Source organism: Chrysoperla carnea, chromosome 3 (genome assembly GCF_905475395.1).
Source record: "Chrysoperla carnea chromosome 3, inChrCarn1.1, whole genome shotgun sequence".
NCBI lineage: Eukaryota > Metazoa > Arthropoda > Insecta > Neuroptera > Chrysopidae > Chrysoperla > Chrysoperla carnea.
In genome coordinates this window covers 6,626,440-6,646,284 of record NC_058339.1, presented here as the reverse complement: position 1 = coordinate 6,646,284, position 19,845 = coordinate 6,626,440, and the positions used below count along the sequence as shown (strand labels likewise).

The 19,845-nt window shown below is 28.8% G+C and overlaps 1 protein-coding gene across 1 annotated transcript; it reads left to right on the top strand.

Annotated features, from left to right (window-relative positions):
- The first annotated feature begins 1,609 nt into the window (after positions 1 to 1,609).
- LOC123295284 (gamma-aminobutyric acid receptor-associated protein-like) lies at positions 1,610 to 2,125 on the top strand. The gene has a single exon (XM_044876568.1). It carries the CDS (start codon positions 1,623 to 1,625, stop codon positions 1,977 to 1,979), a length of 357 nt encoding a protein of 118 aa, XP_044732503.1. The 5' UTR covers positions 1,610 to 1,622; the 3' UTR covers positions 1,980 to 2,125.
- The last annotated feature ends 17,720 nt before the right edge of the window (positions 2,126 to 19,845 follow it).

The window sequence follows — 19,845 nt, the reverse complement described above, 5'->3', positions numbered from 1 at the left end:
ACGTTTTATTTATTATATTATACGCGTGTGAACGTGCTTTTATACATTTTCACAAAATTTAATGCTTTTATTGTAATAAATACAAGTTTAGTTAAAATTTAGTGAATTACCGACTATCTCTAAGTGAATTAGGCGCTTGGCATAGCTTCGTAAGTACCGATAGCTGCTATTCCCATTAAAAAAAAAGCCGATGTACAGTTAGTTCTCAAAAGCGATTTAAGGATCTTATTCCTATATATGATCATGAATCGTGGATAAATAATGAAAACAACTTGATGAATTTTGAAGTCCAATCTCTGGGGGTAATTGGTTCTTAGCGTAACCAAAGTAAGTAATGCGAGATGGAAGGTAACCACTCAATTCAATTTTTCAGAACATGCTATAAAAAGAGAAAATTCGTAACGCAGGAGCTGCGTTAGCGAATTCCTGCAGAGATAACATAAAATAACACATTATAAGTAAAGTGATTTTACATCCAAGACATTAAAAGTTGATTTTTTGATAGTGTAGATCGAATAATAAAATAGAACCTTCGATGATATAGTTAAAAACAGGTTTAATAATTTTTTTTTTATTAAATGTCAAACTATATGACATGTTGATCTTTCAAGTATCAGTATTAACAAAGTAACAATTTTTTGAAAATATTAAAACGATGAATGTCAATCTCACGTCTATAAATCATGTTATCATATTCGTACGAACGTTTATACTTGCATATATACTGAGCTCTTAATAAATGCTCTATTTTTTTGTAAAAAAAAAAATTATGTATATATAATATAAATATACAGAATGTTCGATTTACGTCTAGGCATATAAATATTACGAGTATGACAGAGTACATGCGTTAAGCAATGCATCTAAAAAAGAGGTATATAGGTGCTATATGAAATTGTAAAAGTAACTTGTATGATCGTGGCTTATCTGTTGTAGTTCATCTATTCAACTAAGAAACTACCACTCTCCAAGCGTCTTACAACTATCTCAACGCATACCGAAGCTTCAACACATGTATATAATACCTCTAACTTAGATGCATTGTTTAACGTATGTATTCTGTCATACTCGTGATATATATATGCTAAGATGTAAATCGAACATTCTGTATGAAGTAATATGTTTAAGGAATCATATATTTTTATAGACATTCGCACTGTGCATCGAGGGAACAGAGCTGAATTGACAATAGTGCACTCTGTCGTATGAAATGTGCAACAAATCAATCATTTTATTTAAAATATGATGTTGCTTAGTGACAATCTACCTTTAGAAAACACACAATCATCTAGAAAATGAAATTTTTTCGAATTATTTAGTGAACGAAATCAAAGATGAACGTAAAAGCCAAGAACCCCGCAGATATATGCTAACTCGACCTCACTGAAGCCATGGCTAATCCGTTAATCGGTGAATGAACAAATTTGGAGATTTAACGTCAAAACAAAAAAATCTCCTTCACCCTTGCCATCCAAAATACGCAGAAAATAATTGGTTACCTTGGTTTATTTAGATGAAAACAAAATTTATGAATATGTCAATTTTATTTCGAGTACAAAAAATGAAATAAAAATTTAATTATTATTTTTATAAACAAATTTATTTATTTTTAACCGTAAACAATGAATTTTATATATAAAGAAGAAAATAGTTTTGAGAAACGAAAAGCAGAAGGTGAAAAAATACGACGAAAATATCCAGATCGAGTGCCGGTTATTGTTGAGAAAGCACCAAAAACACATATTGGTGATCTAGATAAACGAAAGTATTTGGTGCCATCGGATTTAACGGTTGGCCAATTTTATTTTTTGATAAGAAAGCGTATACATTTAAGACCCGAAGATGCGTTATTCTTTTTTGTAAATAATTTGATACCACCAACGTCTACTACAATGGGCACTCTTTACAGTGATCATCATGAAGAGGATTTCTTTTTGTATGTGGCATATTCTGACGAAAATGTTTATGGATTTTTTTAAGCATGATTGATTGTGTTTGTGCCAGTGGTCCCCGTGGTCCCCTTAAAAAAATTATGTGTTGGTGAAATTTGATTTTTTTTTTTGGATATTGAGAAGCATTCCACCAACTAGGATAGTAAATTTCAAAAAAAGCGTTGATTTTTTTTTGCCGAAAAATAAAATACTTAACATGAACTGAAATCTAACAAAAATTTAATAAAAAAGTGTAATATTAATTACGTAGTTGTTAATTTTTGTAAATTTCTTTCTTACCGTACAGAAGTAACGTATTATGGGGTAGGTCAATTTGCTAATAAGAGGTCTTTCTAGTAAACGAGAACAAATCTCGAAATCTCTAAATTTTGACTTATAGCATCGATTTTAACGAAAATTTGGGATTAAGCTTTTTTCACTCTCTAGGTCAAAAGGTATATGGTGCTTAGTGGTGCTTTTGCCCCCTAACCACCCCTTCTAGGGGTTAAAATCATTTACAAAATTCCACCCGAACATATAAAAGTGAGTTAATAAAATCGTGGTAAAATAAACAACTTTTGTTTGAAACATTTTTTCGTAATGTTTGTTCTCCCATGAGATTGAAATTTCATAGAAAATGATTTTTGAAGTAATAAAAAAGCTTTGATTTTAATTAATTTGAAGTACGAAAATTTGGGATTAAGCTTTTTTCACTCTCTAGGTCAAAAGGTATATGGTGCTTAGTGGTGCTTTTGCCCCCTAACCACCCCTTCTAGGGGTTAAAATTATTTACAAAATTCCACCCGAACATATAAAAGTGAGTTAATAAAATCGTGGTAAAATAAACAACTTTTGTTTGAAACATTTTTTCGTAATGTTTGTTCTCCCATGAGATTGAAATTTCATAGAAAATGATTTTTGAAGTAATCAAAAAGCTTTGATTTTAATTAATTCGAAGTAATTTGAAGTCAATTAGGTTATTGGCCATAATATCGTTCAAAAAATCGAAAAAAAAAAGATATTTATACTCTACGTTATTTTACAAGCTAATGACTTTCTACCAACGTTCCATTAGAGAAACAAACCCCAAGTAAAAGTTCTTTCTTTTAAATTAAATTGGTAGTCGGAAAAGATACCGAAAAATTAGACCGAAAATTTTCAAGACCCGGAAAATTGTTCAAATTATGAGTTGCGTTGAGTTGAGTTTGTCGACTATAGAGGAGTTGGTTGGGGTCTGAAGTTTTGACTCTTTGCATTATTTTTCTGGTCTATTTTTCCTAAATGCTTTTGATTTATTACTTGTGCTTCCACCATAAATATGCGAATTTTAGAATGTACCAATATATGAGGGATTATACTGGGAGGGATATATACTCAGGGAGGGTTTACTAAGCTTCCCCATAATATTCGCGTTAGCTAAGCCGTGAGCAAAAGCTAATATCGTCATAACCTATTTGAAATTTATTTAAAAAATACACTAAAATATAAAATTATAAAATCATCAAAAAACTTGAAAGCATTAGCCATCAATATTATTTTAGTGATGTGATATCATATTTAAATTCACCCTTAGAGCTATCCAACAAGAATTTAATTGCTGTGGAAATAATTTTACGAGACAAATCACTGGCAGTCATATAAAATATCAATAAGCTCTCTAACAATACACTAAAAGCTCGGTAGATACGTTCGCTATCATTCGGTTCATATATAGAATATAACATATACCATACACGACTACAACTGCGCCTGCTAAAAATATGACGACTGTTACAACAAACAGCATTAGTTTGAATCTCAGCACGGTATGCAACCGTGTATACGTTACATGCGATTGTTGTAATATAACGGGTATACAAGTGTGACGTAAAATTAAAGTTTTTACGTGTTTATTTTTGTCCTTTAGTGTTTTGATTGTTGTTGTTGTTGACTAATACAACATATTGTTGGGTGAAGTTCGGTTTTTATTTTTCTTGTGCAGTGATAATGCAGTGATAATTAGCAACTGTGGTGTGTTATAAACATGTGGAATAAACAAAAGTGAGTTTTATGAACTTTTGGAGCAAACTAGTTAAAAAGTTTCTTTTTTAAGTGATAGTTTTTTTCTGTTTTATTTGGTAAGTTTACTCTGTTAACACTTTATTTTCATACAATGAATTCCTAGCAAGTATATAAGCATATTCAATACTAGCAGTTTTCCATCCGACCTGCTGGGAAATTTCAACTTTAAACTAAAGACTATTGCGTTATAGGCTCGCTTCGTTTTTGTTCAAAATTTCATGGAACGTTTTAATTATTGATGAGGACCCTAAGAAAATAAAATACGGCCAAGCTTTCTAGAGGTGAAAAATTTTTTTAAATCGGTCCCTGTAGTGTTTTTCTTTTTTTCTCTGTATATAATTAGTGTGAAAAATGGTCTACCCGTAATACAGGGAAAATTATAAGATTCATTTAATTTTGCCTACGGTAAAAAAAAACTGAGGCAAGAGTGATGATTCTTAGTAAGTCAATAGAATTATTTAATACTAGCAGTTTCTCATCCGCTTCGCTGAGAAATTTTACCTATAGAATGAAAACAAAGATAACCACGTTATAGACTTCACTTCTTTTGCTCTTACTTATAACCACTTTTGTTTACAACTTCAAGGGTTTTAGTTTTTGGTATGGAAACCTATTATTTTTGAAAATAAACTACGGTCTATGTTACTCGTTGATAATGTAGCTTTCTAAAGATGAAATAATTTTTAAAATCGGTACATTTGTTTTTAGGTATATCATAATCAGAAAACGGCGTTCACATAATACAGGGAAAATTATAAGATTCATTTACTTTAGGCTACTTTTTGGTAAAATGACTGATGAAGGAAAGAATGATTATATAAAAGCTGTTTTTTTTTAACTTGACATATACGTCAAATTCGAAAATAAGTTTAATCTAGGAAAATGCTTTAAACGAAAAAAGATGATTTCAAAAGCACAAATCTTATACTGGTATTGAATTCGAACTAAGTTTTCTAGTATAATTAAAAACTCACTCTAATGATGCTAGGAGAAACATTAGGATAATTAGAAAGTTGTTCTTCATAAAAAAGAGAACAATTTTTTTGTAAACCGAATAGTTTAGACAGTAATTGATAGCAAAAATTTAGCTTTTTTCACGTTTTTTCATTAAATATAAATATTATCAAAGAGGATAAATGGAATATTATGCATCTCTGGAATATTTCGAAATAAATTTCGATTTATGCCCCAAATTCTAAGATCAATTTTTGTAGTGTCTGCATCGTCACCAAATTAACAACGAGTAGTAACATACATAATAAGAGTAATTATGAGTTATTTTTCCTTCTTTTAAAAAAGTTTTCTAAGGAATTTTATTTTTCATCTACCTTTATATTAAATGAGTTTGTTATAAAAACTTGTTATCAAAAATTTCACCGGATAGCATGGAGCGAGATTAGAATCAATAAACTTTATAAAGCTATTTACTATCGTTAAAGACCTCTGGAAAGTAAGCTAAGAAATTTAGATCCCGTAGAATTTAATTTGCTACTTTTTTTTCTTTAAAAATCATTTAATGTATAGATTATAAACGTTAAGGTATTGCAAAAAAGGATTTCATCTAAGGATTTTTTTTCTAATGTTATATTTTTAAGCTCATAATTATATTTTAATTATATAACCGAAGTAATGGAATTAAAGTTTTTTATATATTAAAAAAATGTTTTTTTTTTTATATAATTTTTAATTAAAAATATAGTTAAATATACATATTTTTTTTATAAGCAGCTTTGGAAACTTTTTCAAAAATTTATAACCACAAAAACATCATTAAACACTCTTTATATTAAACTCTTTAAAATGAGAATGGAGTCAAATATCTTATAGCAATTAATTTATGTGCTTTATTATATAAGGTATATTTTATATTATATAAAGCTATATATTTTTATTATACATAAAGTTTTAAATTTATTGAAGGGGTAAATGATTTTTTACCGCCTACGGGGGATAACTCGTGAATCATCATTTACAAAACTACCCTTAAACAATTAACAACCATTCGTACAGTTTATAAGTTTATAAATGATTTATATGGCAATATTTATCAAGTTATAATTATTAGAGGGCGTTTCATTAATATTGCAAAATATGAAATTATTTGGACAAAAATAAATAAAAATAAGTGAAAACAAATATTTGACTGAGTTAATTATTGAAATATGTATAGACAGTGATGATTACAATGTCACATTACACATACATACATGTCACACATACATAACTGATATTCCCATATAATACATTCTATACAATTTGCGCCCTCACACTGATGTTTACAAGAAAATGTTTCTAGCAAAAGTTGTATATTTTTTCATAAGGAATATTTTTTACTCTTAAACTTTTGTTCTATTTCTAACGGTTTACAAGATGGATCCTACGAACTCAAGACCTTGATCTATGTTGCTCATTTACGATCTTGAATTCTCTTTTTGTGTCATTAGCACGCTGTAAAAATTCAGCTTGATATCTGCTTTCGTTCTTGAGTTATCGTGTGGTCAGATGGACAGGCGTACAGACAGACAACTGAAAATGGACTAATAAGGTGATTTTATGACCACCTATACCAAAATTTGTTTCGTAGCATCAATATTTTTAGAATTAAAACTTTGGACTTAAGTTTCAAATTATAAACTGGATTTAAGTTTCAAATCTAAATACCTTCACTTCTTCCAAAATCCAAAATAATAACATAACGAGAGGGGTATTTTTAGAAGTTTTATTCTTGAAAGAATTTAATTTTATAGTTACTTTTACATTTTATTTTACCAATTAATTGTAATATAAGTTTTAAAAAGACATACTTCTCATTTCGTAGTCAACCTAATATGTACGTACATTACCTACATTTAGTTTGATAAGGAAATTTCTTATGATAAAACATAAAATTACCTTGTACTTACTTTAAATTATCTCTACTATCTTTAACTTCTGGAAATTCACTTTTACAGCTCATTTTTTTCAATGAAACTATTAACTTGACTTTCAATATTTGATTACTATTCGCACTTGACTTTCAATATTTGACGAACGCTCTTTAACTTGTATAGAACTTAATATAGAAGAAATTTTGAATTAAAATGTTGATAAATACACTTGGGTTTAAATAAACCTTAACGTTTGAGTAAACTATTTACATAATTAATAGGTTTTAGTGTATATTGTACACTGACTGTTTCAAAATAAGTTTTGTTCAGGCTTTTGGGATATAGTATAAATTTGTAACATATTGAAATGGGAATTTGAAATTTAAATATATACTTAGGTATCTATTTGTAACCTTGTAATGTTAATTTTTTTTTTAAATCCACTTGAATTAAAATTGATTAAAATAATTCTGTTTTTTATAATTGGATTATTTTGTTTTTAACGATTCATTATTTTTAACTGATTTTTTAAAAAAAAGGGAGAGTTTTGAATTAGGTAATGTATACCTACAGTAAAGTGCTGTACGTCCCTTGTATCACAATTTATTTTTATTTTTGATTGTTAATTATAATTCCTGTTTTAACAGTTAATTGTAATCAATATTTTGTTCAACGTATTTAAAGTGGCTCGGTTGTCACGTGACTAGCCAAACAGTTAATTTGTATGATGTAAATGTATGAAAATGATCTAAAAATTTCGTAAACTAGGCAATTTGTCTGACGTAAATGTAAAAAAATATCGAAAAAGCATAAAAAACCAAAGTTTTTTGTTTTCTTTTTGAAAAGCGCCGTAACGTAATGTTTTTTTTGTAAAAGCAGAATCTGAATAAATTCTCTCTTCATGATGAAAAATTTTCTGAAGGTCATTCACCAATTAATTTTTGTACAATTAACATTATTGTGAAATGAAATAATTCAATATTTGCCCCCCAAGAGACCCTAAATTTATGTTTATTGTGATAAAGAGACCTCGAACTGTCATACTTGGTCAAACAGCCGAACCACTTTAACACAGATCTGCGCTATTCCTAAAAACTATTTGTATTCTATTAATACAGTATCCCATACAAGCTTTCGCTTAGATGGACTGATGGAGTTACAAAAAATTGGACGTGATCCGGTCTTGAGCGTATACAGCCTATTTGAAACCATTGACTTTCAATTTTTTATTTTCAAAATAGCTAAAAAATTATGATCAACCTCTACCACTTTGCGGCGAGGGTTAAAATTGCTAGTAACATTTTTTATTAATTTTTTTTATGACTAATATTTGCCCTTTTTGCTGGAGTAAAGACCACCACGATATAGCCTTTCCTCAACTTATCTCTCTTCCATAATCCTCGAAATAGGGATAGGGATGTTTTACACAGATAATAGTATATGTACAGTTTTCAATTCTTTAATTTAATCCATTCAGTAGTTTTTGCGTGAAAGCGTAACAAATAAACAAATAAACATACTTTCACATTTATAATATAATAGAGATAGAGATTTTAAAAAGCAAACGCTGAATGCAAAAGTTTTTCTTGCATGAAAAGCAATATTACTAGTGGCAAGATTACTTTTTTCTTCGGTAAAAGGATATTCAGCGTCAGTGCCACATTTACATAAACATTTTTGGTAAAAAATTTTTGTTATCATTTGCTGCCACCATTTCTAAAGATAATATTCACACTGAATTTTCCAAATTTATAAATTCAAATTGATTTATTCGGAATATAACAACTTTACTGTTTTTTTTTGTCTTCATGAACATTAGTTTGGTTCGAAAGTTCTATGCCCGATATATTTTCGTAAAAATATTTTTTTTTTACAAATAAAATACACTGACAATTACATATACCTCAATACACTGAGGTATTGTACTACATAACGTAGGGATATATAAAGTTAGCAAAATATTTTTTACGAATTCAAAAATAAAACAATAACCCTTGTTCAGTTCAAACCTCCATCACAAAAATATGCCACAAATTCCTTCAAGTATTTTTAATTTTTAATTTATCTTAAAATACTTGAAAATTATATGCGATCAAATAAAATTTTAGGACAATTCCAGCAAGAAATTTGGCACATACCTGTTTTCTGTGCGTCCAGAATTGGATCCTTGGTTTGACCCAAGGCGTGTTGTAATTTCTGAGATGTAAAACCAACTGTAATCGCAGACTTGTTCAAAATTCTATCTATCTTGTTATTACAATGATGATTAAATATAACTCTATTCCACTTCTTCTTTTCGGAAACTTTCTCAAAGGAGGTTGTATCCCTAATTCCTTTATGCCATTGGTATTTTCGGAGGATAGAAACTACAACATCGGTTGAATAACCATTAAAAACGGCAATGTTTTTAATGTATTTTAATTCTTTTTGGCTTTTTTTTTGGCAAATTTTTGGCTTTTGTGACAATAGGAATCTGATGTGATATATCTGTCAGTATGAATCGGTTTTCTATAAATATCAAAATCGAATTTGTTTTAATGATGAGAAATTAGAAGGTCTAAAAATGGTTAAGTACCTTTCGAATCAAATTCAGAATAGAATATCTTAATATACAATTTTATTTCGAGTATCGTGGTATTTATTTCAATAATTGCTAATCATTTAGCATGCGTCGAAGAGTAATATATTCAAAAACAAGCAGTGCTAACTTGTTGTACCCACATCAATATATTTGTATTTGTGCACTCATGGCTGATTTCATTTTTAGATGATAGAAGAGAAGGTATTCATGTATGCTGATGTACCTTATTCCTCTATTTTTTTTTTATAGAATTTTTATTTTTATAAAATACTTTGAATTTTTAAAATGCGTTTCTACATACCTCTAATATTGATGATATGATATGGTTGCTTTAAATGTCGGATGTTTTATCTTTTTGTTGTTTTCATTTATCTTCGTTTTGCAGGAGTAGCACACATTTCAATATATGTCTTTAAAAACATATGTAAATAGTTAATAAAATATATTCGTTGTGTGCGTAGCCATGGTAGGGACAAAAAAACCGATGCCAGCGCTACCAGTGAAGTTTGGCGTTAAAGGAGGCTGTTATGACTAATTTGAAATTCTTTACATGTTAATGTTATGGAAAGTGTCAAATTAAATAATTATTTATTTAAATTTGTGAGACAATAATATTAAATTTTCAATGTAAGTCATAAATGCAATCCATACAATTATATATGCATCCATACAATTCTATAATTAAAGTAGTGTATCGTTACCATGGACACGCCTCTAATAAAACTCACGCACGGTGCGAATAGGTATACGAACGATTTAAAGATTATCCTAAGAAAACGTGATTTCTTAGTTCTTTCTGATTTTCTTTTCTTTTCGTAAAAAGAACATTTCAATTTTTTTAAAGTTTGTTCTAAGTCAACTTGAATTTTCATTGTAGTGAAGTACAACATCCGACTCAAGTTTCCCTAATTCCTCTGTATTCTCTGATCTTATTATTTGATTATGTAATTGTATATAATTATTTGATAGTATTTAGTTATTTTATATTGATGATTACAGAAAGCTTCATTACTTCTAAAAGGTTTTTAAAGTTTACAATCCATGATAATATATATTATTATTATTATTATTTGTTTCATGTCAAAAAAAGGGTATAATTATTTTTATTGGTTGCAATAAAATGTAAGTGAATACTTAGATAAGAGAAAAAAAACGTATACAATATTATGTTTCTCGTGCCATATAAATTTTCTTTTACTTGTTTTCGATTGGTATTTTTTTAATTTATTTGTTTTGCAATATTTTTCTAGTTCTAGTACTTCAGAAAATGGTAAATTTTTTTTCGGTATTTTATTAATAATGACATTTTTTATCTCTCCAATTTCGATAAAACTCAGTATATAAGGTAATTTTGACCGAAAAAGTACAAAAATCGGGTGCATTTGTTGCCTGGTCGAATAGTTTTTGAGATACGGATTAAAATCGATCCAAATATTGCGATATCTCAGAAACTCTGCAATGACCCAAAATTAGTGGGTTTCCAAAAAAAATTCCAATAAGATCGGATCAAAATTGCCTGTGTTATTAAAAAAATCGAATTTTTGAACTTGATGACGTCATCAAAATTCAAAATATTTAATTTTGCTCTATTACATCGAAATTTTATCCAATTTTGATAAACAAAGTATGTAATCCTACTAAATTTGGGCCATTTTTTTCAAATTTGTGGTCAAAATTAACCTAGCACTAATAGGTTTCAAGAATGTGGAGGTCTGGTTTCGGAATTAAGCACATAAGTGAGAACTAGCGAAAAACTGACATCACAGCTGAAAAGAATTCCCAAAATTGGTGGGTTTCAAAAAAAATTCCAATAAGATCGGATCAAAATTGCCTGTGTTATTAAAAAAATCGAATTTTTGAACTTGATGACGTCATCAAAATTCAAAATATTTAATTTTGCTCTATTACATCGAAATTTTATCCAATTTTGATAAACAAAGTACTGAATCCAATCATTAAATTAATCTGATTATTAAACTTTTTGGATCAAAATTACCCCCTCCACCAAGTTTCATCAAATTCCAAAGCAAAAATTTTTTCCCGATTTTTTCAAAGGGGTACGTACCCCTTAAAAAAATTCCAAAAAGTCGAAAAATTCTTGTTATCTCCAATTTCGATAAAACCCAGTATATAAGGAGATTTTGTCTCAAAAAGTACAAAAATCGGGTGCATTTGTTGCCTGGTCGAATAGTTTTTGAGATACGGACTAAAATCGATCGAAATATTGCGATATTTCAGAAACTCTGCATCCAATCATTAACTTAACCTGATTTTTAAACTTTTTGGGTCAAAATCCACCGAGTTCACCGAGTTTCATCAAATTCCAAAATAAAATTTTTTTTGCGTTTTGATCTCGTACCTTGAATTGTTCGTGTATGTAGACCATTTTTTTAACTGAATGAATTTTTATATAGAATTACAATATTAAAATAAATTAAATAGTTTTCGAACGACGATATAACTATGCATATTTTCTATATATTATATAATTTGGAGATATCTGTGGCAAAGAACTCAACGACAATATTATAATAAATTTATATGTCAGTTTCAGAATTGTTTTACAAATTTATATGTAAGAAAATTTAAATAATTTGTTCATGTATTATAGAAATAATATCAATTTTTTTCGGAAAATTATTTTCAACATTCTTTTGGAAACCAAATTGCTTTCTTTTATTGTTATTATTCCTATCAACTAAAAGATAAGATTTAATTTCATATTTTAACGTACAGGGTAGACCATCTATTATGGCAGATAGCCCGCCATCATGTTTCACCTAGTAAAGCTGAAATCAGATTTCACCTAGTTCTCTGAGCTACTTTGATACTCAACCTAGATCCTAAAAATTTTTATTTTAAATTAAGGAGTTGATCCTCAAAAAAAGGTTTTTATTTAAAACATTTTTTCGAAAATCGATTGTTTTCGGAGGAAATTCGACTTAAAATTTTGTAATTAATCGAAAAAAAATATGCTTAGAGTTTATTGATTTGAATAACAGGTGAATGTCTTCTGTTGTCCTTAATAACTTTTGGCTAAAGGTTTTTTTGTAGCAAGCGTGTTTTCATTCGATTAAATGCAATAATGATATATTTTACTGTGAAAGCTAACGATTTTCGAGAAAAAATGTTAGTGTATTTATGGAAATCAACTTTCTATTTTAAAGCGTTATTCTATTCTTCACCTTTTAGAATCTAAATTGACTATTAAAGCAACTCAGTCTTTCGTATTTTTAGAAAAACTTTCTACATTTTTATACAATTTTCCGAATTTTTTTTTTTAAATTCTACTTGAATAAACTGAGCAAATTAATTGTACATGCATTGATCTTACGTTCGTCTTAACTAGCTAGTCTTAACTTTATTGACCTAAATAACGAATGAAAAATAATGTGATATTTTCCATTCATCATATTTAAATAGCAAATGTAATTTCAATTCATTTCAATTTCCAAGAAAAATCATACTACCGTATTTAATAAAAAGTCTATAGTAACTATTTCTGTGAAAACAGAGTTAAAACAAAGTGTTTACTATAAAAGAACTACTTTTCAAATAAAGTTGTTCTTTTTGGCTCTTATGGTAGAAAATGAGATAATTGAGTAAGTGAAAGTCATAACAAAATCTTGACCAAACCATTGGTTCTCTTTCAAACAACATGTCAAATGGCATGCACGTTAAGGTATTTGTAAACCTACAGTGTTGTAAAAAAGTTTTGGTTTATTGGACGGTTGATACATATAAACCAAATACATGCTTTGTAGTCAAGTAATGAATTATTTTTAGCTTTACAATACCACGAAACTACAAAAATATATAATATATTGTGTGTAAGTGATGCTTATAAATTTGATAATATAGATATCCCTCTTCAATAATCAATATTATAACTATAGTCGTCTCTGTTCATTTAAAATGGTTCATCTGGTCTGGCCTGTCCATCATGGTTTTGGCTTGTTTTTGGACACGTTACCGCACTGCGGAATTCAGCATAGACCGAACTAGTATTATCATAATTATTTATAAAAAATAAAGCTATGGAAATGATTTTAAACAACGTGGGGCATAAATTGAAGACACATGGTAGTGTATTTTCTTTCTTATATAATATTTATTTCAAGTTATAAATATAAAATGTTTTAGCAACTTTGCATTTGTCACTTAAATTATACGTAAATAAAGTGTTAATTTATTATTCAGATGAAGCTGAAAATGTAAAGTTTTTCTTTCGAAAAAGTTTTATTTGTTAATTAATTAACGTAACGTTATATTCCATTCATTATATTCGTGATTTTTTTTTGCTTGTTCTATACAAACCAGAGCTCGCTCTGCTGCCATCGTCACCATTTATAGGAAAGAAATGAATGAACGTATATTTAAAAGCGTATATATACCGTTTTGAATTAACCAACTCTGTTATGAAATGCGAGTTTAACGGCTTGTACATACACTTTTTTTTTTTTTTTTGCTTGATTTATAATTGATTTAATTATATCATGGTATGTACGAAGTTGCGTAGATTTATATGAAAATTAAAAATCTACAGCGAAGGTAATTTACTAAGTTCTAGTAGAGATTCAGGACGCCAATCCTTGCTTTTGACAATCGTTCTGGTTTCAGAATACGTAATTCTTTATTTCTTTCCATAAAGCGATGTCGCCCTATTAGCTCACTTTGTTAAGCCGGTACCAATTCCGCCAGCGGTATGCTTAGGGTAGCGGGTTTGATACCCGACGTCTCAACAAAATTAATTTAATTAATAGTTGTGAATGGCTGGTGCAGTGCATGGTATATGCATGAAGGAGGTGCACTCAGCCTCTGAAATTGAGGAGCTAATAAAGGAAATTATCAGCGGAAAGGTAGTAAAACACATATATGGTATCACAATGGGCTATATAGCATAAGTGTGTCCTTCGTGGACAGCCAATGTAACCTAAATATCTTCCATAAAGCGATGAAACTAGTCTTGACCAGCCATTCCTATATTTCTGTTAAATTTGTGTTTAATTTTTTGATGTTCTGCGAACTTTAATGCATATTTACGAACCGCTTTGGATGTTATTCCGAAACCAAGACTCGCTAAGGGCTGTCTACCACGTGGTTTAATGACACTTCTGGATATAGAAATTCTGCTTTGAAAACTCGCGTATGGTAATTGGCAAATCTCAGCTGCCCGACCGACGTAAGGTCCTTTTGGGAAAAACCTTATTTACGGCTTCTCTCATTTTTCCTTGACACCATTCCCCAGTATTTGTATTAGAGAAATACAAAAAATAAAACACTTTGAACAGGTGATCCCATTCGAAACGAGATTAATTCGTGAGTAACGTTTCAGAACTCGGCACTATAGATGGCGTTCCCGTTATTCAGTATTCGGTACAAGCGCTGGCCTAACTCTCAAATTATGGTAGAGTGAGATCGTCTTGCGACGTCTTTTTTTTCCAAAAATTAACTTGTATTTCAATAACCAACACTTAAAATTCGAAGTTGTTTTTCACATTTTGACGTCTCTTGCTACCTGGGGCCTAGAGCGCTCCACTTGCTTTGCTCATGGACCGGCGCTGTTGGGTAAGTACATATGGTTTCTTACAGCTCAACAGATTTAATTTATGTTGTTAAAAGCATCAAATCGCATTCGGATTGATGACACGTTATACCCAACTTTTACTGCAAAGTATTACATAAAGCTTAATCTATATATACTGATTTGTATAAAAATAAAATAAAAATTTGTTATTTTAATACAAGGATTAAATATTAAAAGTTTGATGTAATTATTAATGCTGTGATTTTTGGATTAAATAAACTGGACGAGTGAAAACGAAATTGGTTCGATAATGCTAAAGTAAACACATATCAATCATATGGTATTTGATATTTTTATTTAGTTCGTAAAAAATTAATTTTTTTTTTACCATTCAATGCTCTTGATGGGTATCGACAATTAAATATTCTTGCTAGTAAAGTATTTAACTACATATTCAAATTAAATTTCTGCAATTGCTGTTAAAACAAATTAAATTTCGTTTTTTTTTTCTCAATTTTGAAATTAATTTTTGTATTATGTCAATACGTATTTCGACTATCATGCATTCATCATCAGTTTAATTAGCTAATGGGTGATTTTATGTCTTTAAAATGATATTGAAGTTCTTTTTTTGTGTTTTATAATATTAATTTTTAATATTTCTTTTAAAATAAAACTCAAAATACATACATTTGGCAATCCAAAGAGGCGGTAGTGTCAGTCACGTTTTGCTCTGTAGTATCGCTAAAATTTTGGGTCAAATGTAGTGTCAGTCACATATAGAATCTTGGTGCTCAGAAAATGAGTTGTTTATGATCACAATAACTTTTGCTAAATTTACCATGGCTATGAAAAATTTACGATGTTCAAACTTGAAAAGAATCAATCTTCAATCGACAGTTATAAATCAATACATGCGTAGATAAAGAGGTTTGATGGAGCTACATCTTTTTCTAAATTGTCGCACGAGTAGATTTCCAAGAATCGTCCAAGTAGTGGGGTAGCTCAAAACAGCACACTAGGGAAACTCAAAACGACACATTTTACGTTTTACCTTCTCCTAAGTATAAAACGGAAATGAAATGAAATTCTAACTTGTTAATTAAATTTTTCTCTGGTTATATCTTGTTACACCATAAAGGATCATGAAATGTGAATCTGCAAATAATTTCTGGAAAGATACCTACATACATACACAAAAACGTTTTTATATAAAAATATATATATCAAAAATTCCGCACCCATTTTTTATCAACATTTTACATGGTTACAAGACGAGAATCGATTTATGTTGTAAATTAAAATATATTGGCTGATAGCTTCGTTTTTATGAGAGAAACTTTTTTATAATACTGTTCCTTTTTTCACAATATTTCATTAAAAAAATACACTCTTTTAATTCAATTATTAAAAATTTAGAGCTATAGAATATCGTCATTTCATTCGTTCATATCGTGTGTCTGCGTTTTTCATATAGCTATTCATAAGAATGTACAGGATGATGCATAAATATTGGTAGCAGAATATGTTTTATACTTTGGTTAGATTATACCGGGTGTTAGAAATTTTCTATAACAGCAACCAAATTAAAATAATGATTTAAGCAAAAATACAAAAGTTGTCGATTTAAAGAATTAGCTATTTAACTTTAACCTTGACTTTTTAGATCACTGAATGGTTAATTTTAACTTGTATGTCGTCATAAATAGAGGAAAACATTAAATTATTAAATAATTCTTCATAAAAAAACCGACAAAGTTTCAAGATCTCAATAGATTTGGTAGAAATCGAACTCCATAGTATATCCTTGATTGTTTTTGCTTTCGATTAGCTAATAATTCATATTGATAATGAATACATGGTACTTAAAATACGTATTTATATGATACAAAATTGATCTAGAAAATTGGGGAAAAAATCGATATTTAATTTGGTTAGGATTCTATTGAAAAAATAATCTTTATTTTACAAATTTTAAGACGGAAGAAATCTCTGATATCTAATTTAGAGGGTTAAACATTTAGTTGATTAAATATTCAATTTCAAACTAAAAACGCCCTGGGGAAAACCAGTAAATGAAACTTGGTAACATTATATATCATACTTAAAGTGAAGTGAAAAAAGTATCTTCGAATACCAGTAGGAATATATCTTTATTTTTTTATTTTTACCCTTTAATATAGTTTTATTTTCTACAAACAAATTGGCGTAATTGCTTTATGGCTATGATGTTACAAAATAAGTGGTGGTTATTTTCATAGAGATAATACCATAAAGCTGCAAAGTTTCCGAACAAACAGTTGATCGCAGTAAAGCGAGGTCAGGCAAGATAAGTGCATATTGCATTTATACGTGCTATAACCATAATAGCATTGTAGCATTTATTATTGGCTGCACTGAAAAACAAAATTCAAATAATGACAACCTCATACCGAAGTTGGCCGTTTTATATTGAAATATAGTAAAAATACTTTCAAACAATTATGATGATCGCATATCTATCATGACCAGTCCATATGTAATTGAGCCAACTACATGAAGATTGTTGTTACTTACAGAAAATTTGAAATAAACTTATTGTTATGTTTTTTTTCCCGACACATAAGATTAATGGAACAAGCTTGTAAAAATTAAAGATAACGACTTAACTGAAACACGCTGTACTTTATACATACCATAACAATATATTGTGATAGTACCTATTTTATATGAAAGGAGAGAAGTTAAGTTAAAAAATATTAACGGCTTTCGATCGAAATAAATAAAGTTTTTTAGAACATGTTCATTATACAGTGTATCTCACTTTATGTCTTGCCACCCTATAATTTTGTAGTAGAGAAAGATTTAAGTTGTGATTCAAGCTTCAAAGCAAAAATTAAGCCATTATGTATTCATAAAAACTGATTTACATAAACTCTTTATTCATATGTCATATACTAGCCGAGTCAAAATGTCAAATGGCCTGAAAAGGGCCCCTAACTTCTAACGAAAAAAAGTCATACGATGCGATGTTTTCTTTTGTACATTCTGAAAGGAGTCATTTAATATTACTTGAAGGAAAGTAACATTTCAACCTTTTTTTATACAGAACTGTTATTCTTAGGCGAAAATGAGGCCTTATCAATATCCCTCCTTGAATCAAACTTCATCAAGCTTTGTGAACTGATCAAATTAAGAGAAGAATAACACTCAAACGGGGGCTAAAACCGCCGAAAATTTGCGAAGGGTAGATACACTCAAAGTGATACACAGTGCATACCATCTAACCAGGTTACAAAAAACTGGATGGTATGTCTTGGCGGTTTTTGTTAGTCTTTTTTAACTAGTAAAATTATGATAGGGTGATTTCTATCTATAGGTGTGTTAGTACAGTTTTTTTTTTCTTTCAAATGAAAGTTTTTACCCTCAATAAATTTATATAATAATTTAAGTGAATATTAAAAAAGTTAAGAAATAATAAAAATCAATTAATATTACAGATATTATGGGTATATCTAATTGAATAACATTATTCTGTGAATAAAAGGGTTATAACAAATATAAATACTGCTTAAAAATGCTTTATTTAAGTTTAAAAAAATATTTAAAATACATTATAATTTTGAGATATTTAAACGCAGTTTTCCTGGCGCTCTCTGTTGAACACGTATAAGTAACACGTGTCAATTGGTGACAGTTCTATGTATAATTATGAATTTACAACACAGAATTTACACTCGTTATTATTAAGTTTTCTAATAAAAAGCCGTAGAATAATATAATTTAATGAAATACCATATAAAATGTAAGTAATTAATATCATACAGTATACCAACAAATTTGACAAGCCCGTATTATGATGTCACGTCCGTATAAAAATTTGAATTTCCGTTTTAGAAATTTTTAAATGCCTTTACTGAATTTGTACTTATATTAATTAGTTTTAAGTAATTAAAAAGATATTAATTAATAAAATAATGGTTTAGTTGAAATGTCCAGTCATTAAAGTTACGGAAGAAAAATATTTGAACCAAATTTAAATTTCATGAATATTCCCTATTCTCTCAGTTTCTAGAAGTGGATACCATTTAGATGAGCAGTTATCATATAAATGGAATAAAACTTCCAAACTGCTTTTTACACAATAATAGAATAGAAGTTGTGCGATGCTTAAATTTTTTTTTACTTTCTAAAATAAATATAATAATTACAGGTATGTATGTATACCTATTTGTTGTATACATAATAATTTGATGAAATAATTAAAAATATCTACTTTATAAACTAAAAGTTTTATAACATATGATTTTGTTGTGTTTCTTTATCATATTTATTATAATGAATTATAATTACACGCATGTGTATATAACAGAACCCAACTATACGCTATAGCTATAACAATAACACATTAAGATACTACAAAAAGTCGTGGTGTAACTAACATACATTAGGTAAAGTATTGTATCTTTCTTAGCGAAGCACATCCTTCGGGAAATTGAACTCGATTTCTTTGTAAAATCACTTTTGAAAGACCACGATTGTGAGTTCGGCAAGACAAAAATATGGTCACATTTTCTTTAAGTTCAATAACATACCGCTATGTGTGTGTGTCTGTCTGACTGTGGCATCGTAGCGCCTAAACGAATGAACCGATTTTAAGTTTTTTGGTTTCATTGGAAAGGTAATTTAACTGAAAGTGTTCTTAACTATGATTCAAAAAAATTGGCGATGATCTTCAAAATCGATTCAGTTTGCAATGACATGAATGGTCAAACAAACCTTGCTCAATTCATTTCCAAAAGTGAAATGGTAAAATAATTAGGTAATTCAAAACAATAATTCTAAAAGAACAAAGTCAACTCAAATATTTGAATTTCAGTCAAAATATTTCCAAAAATT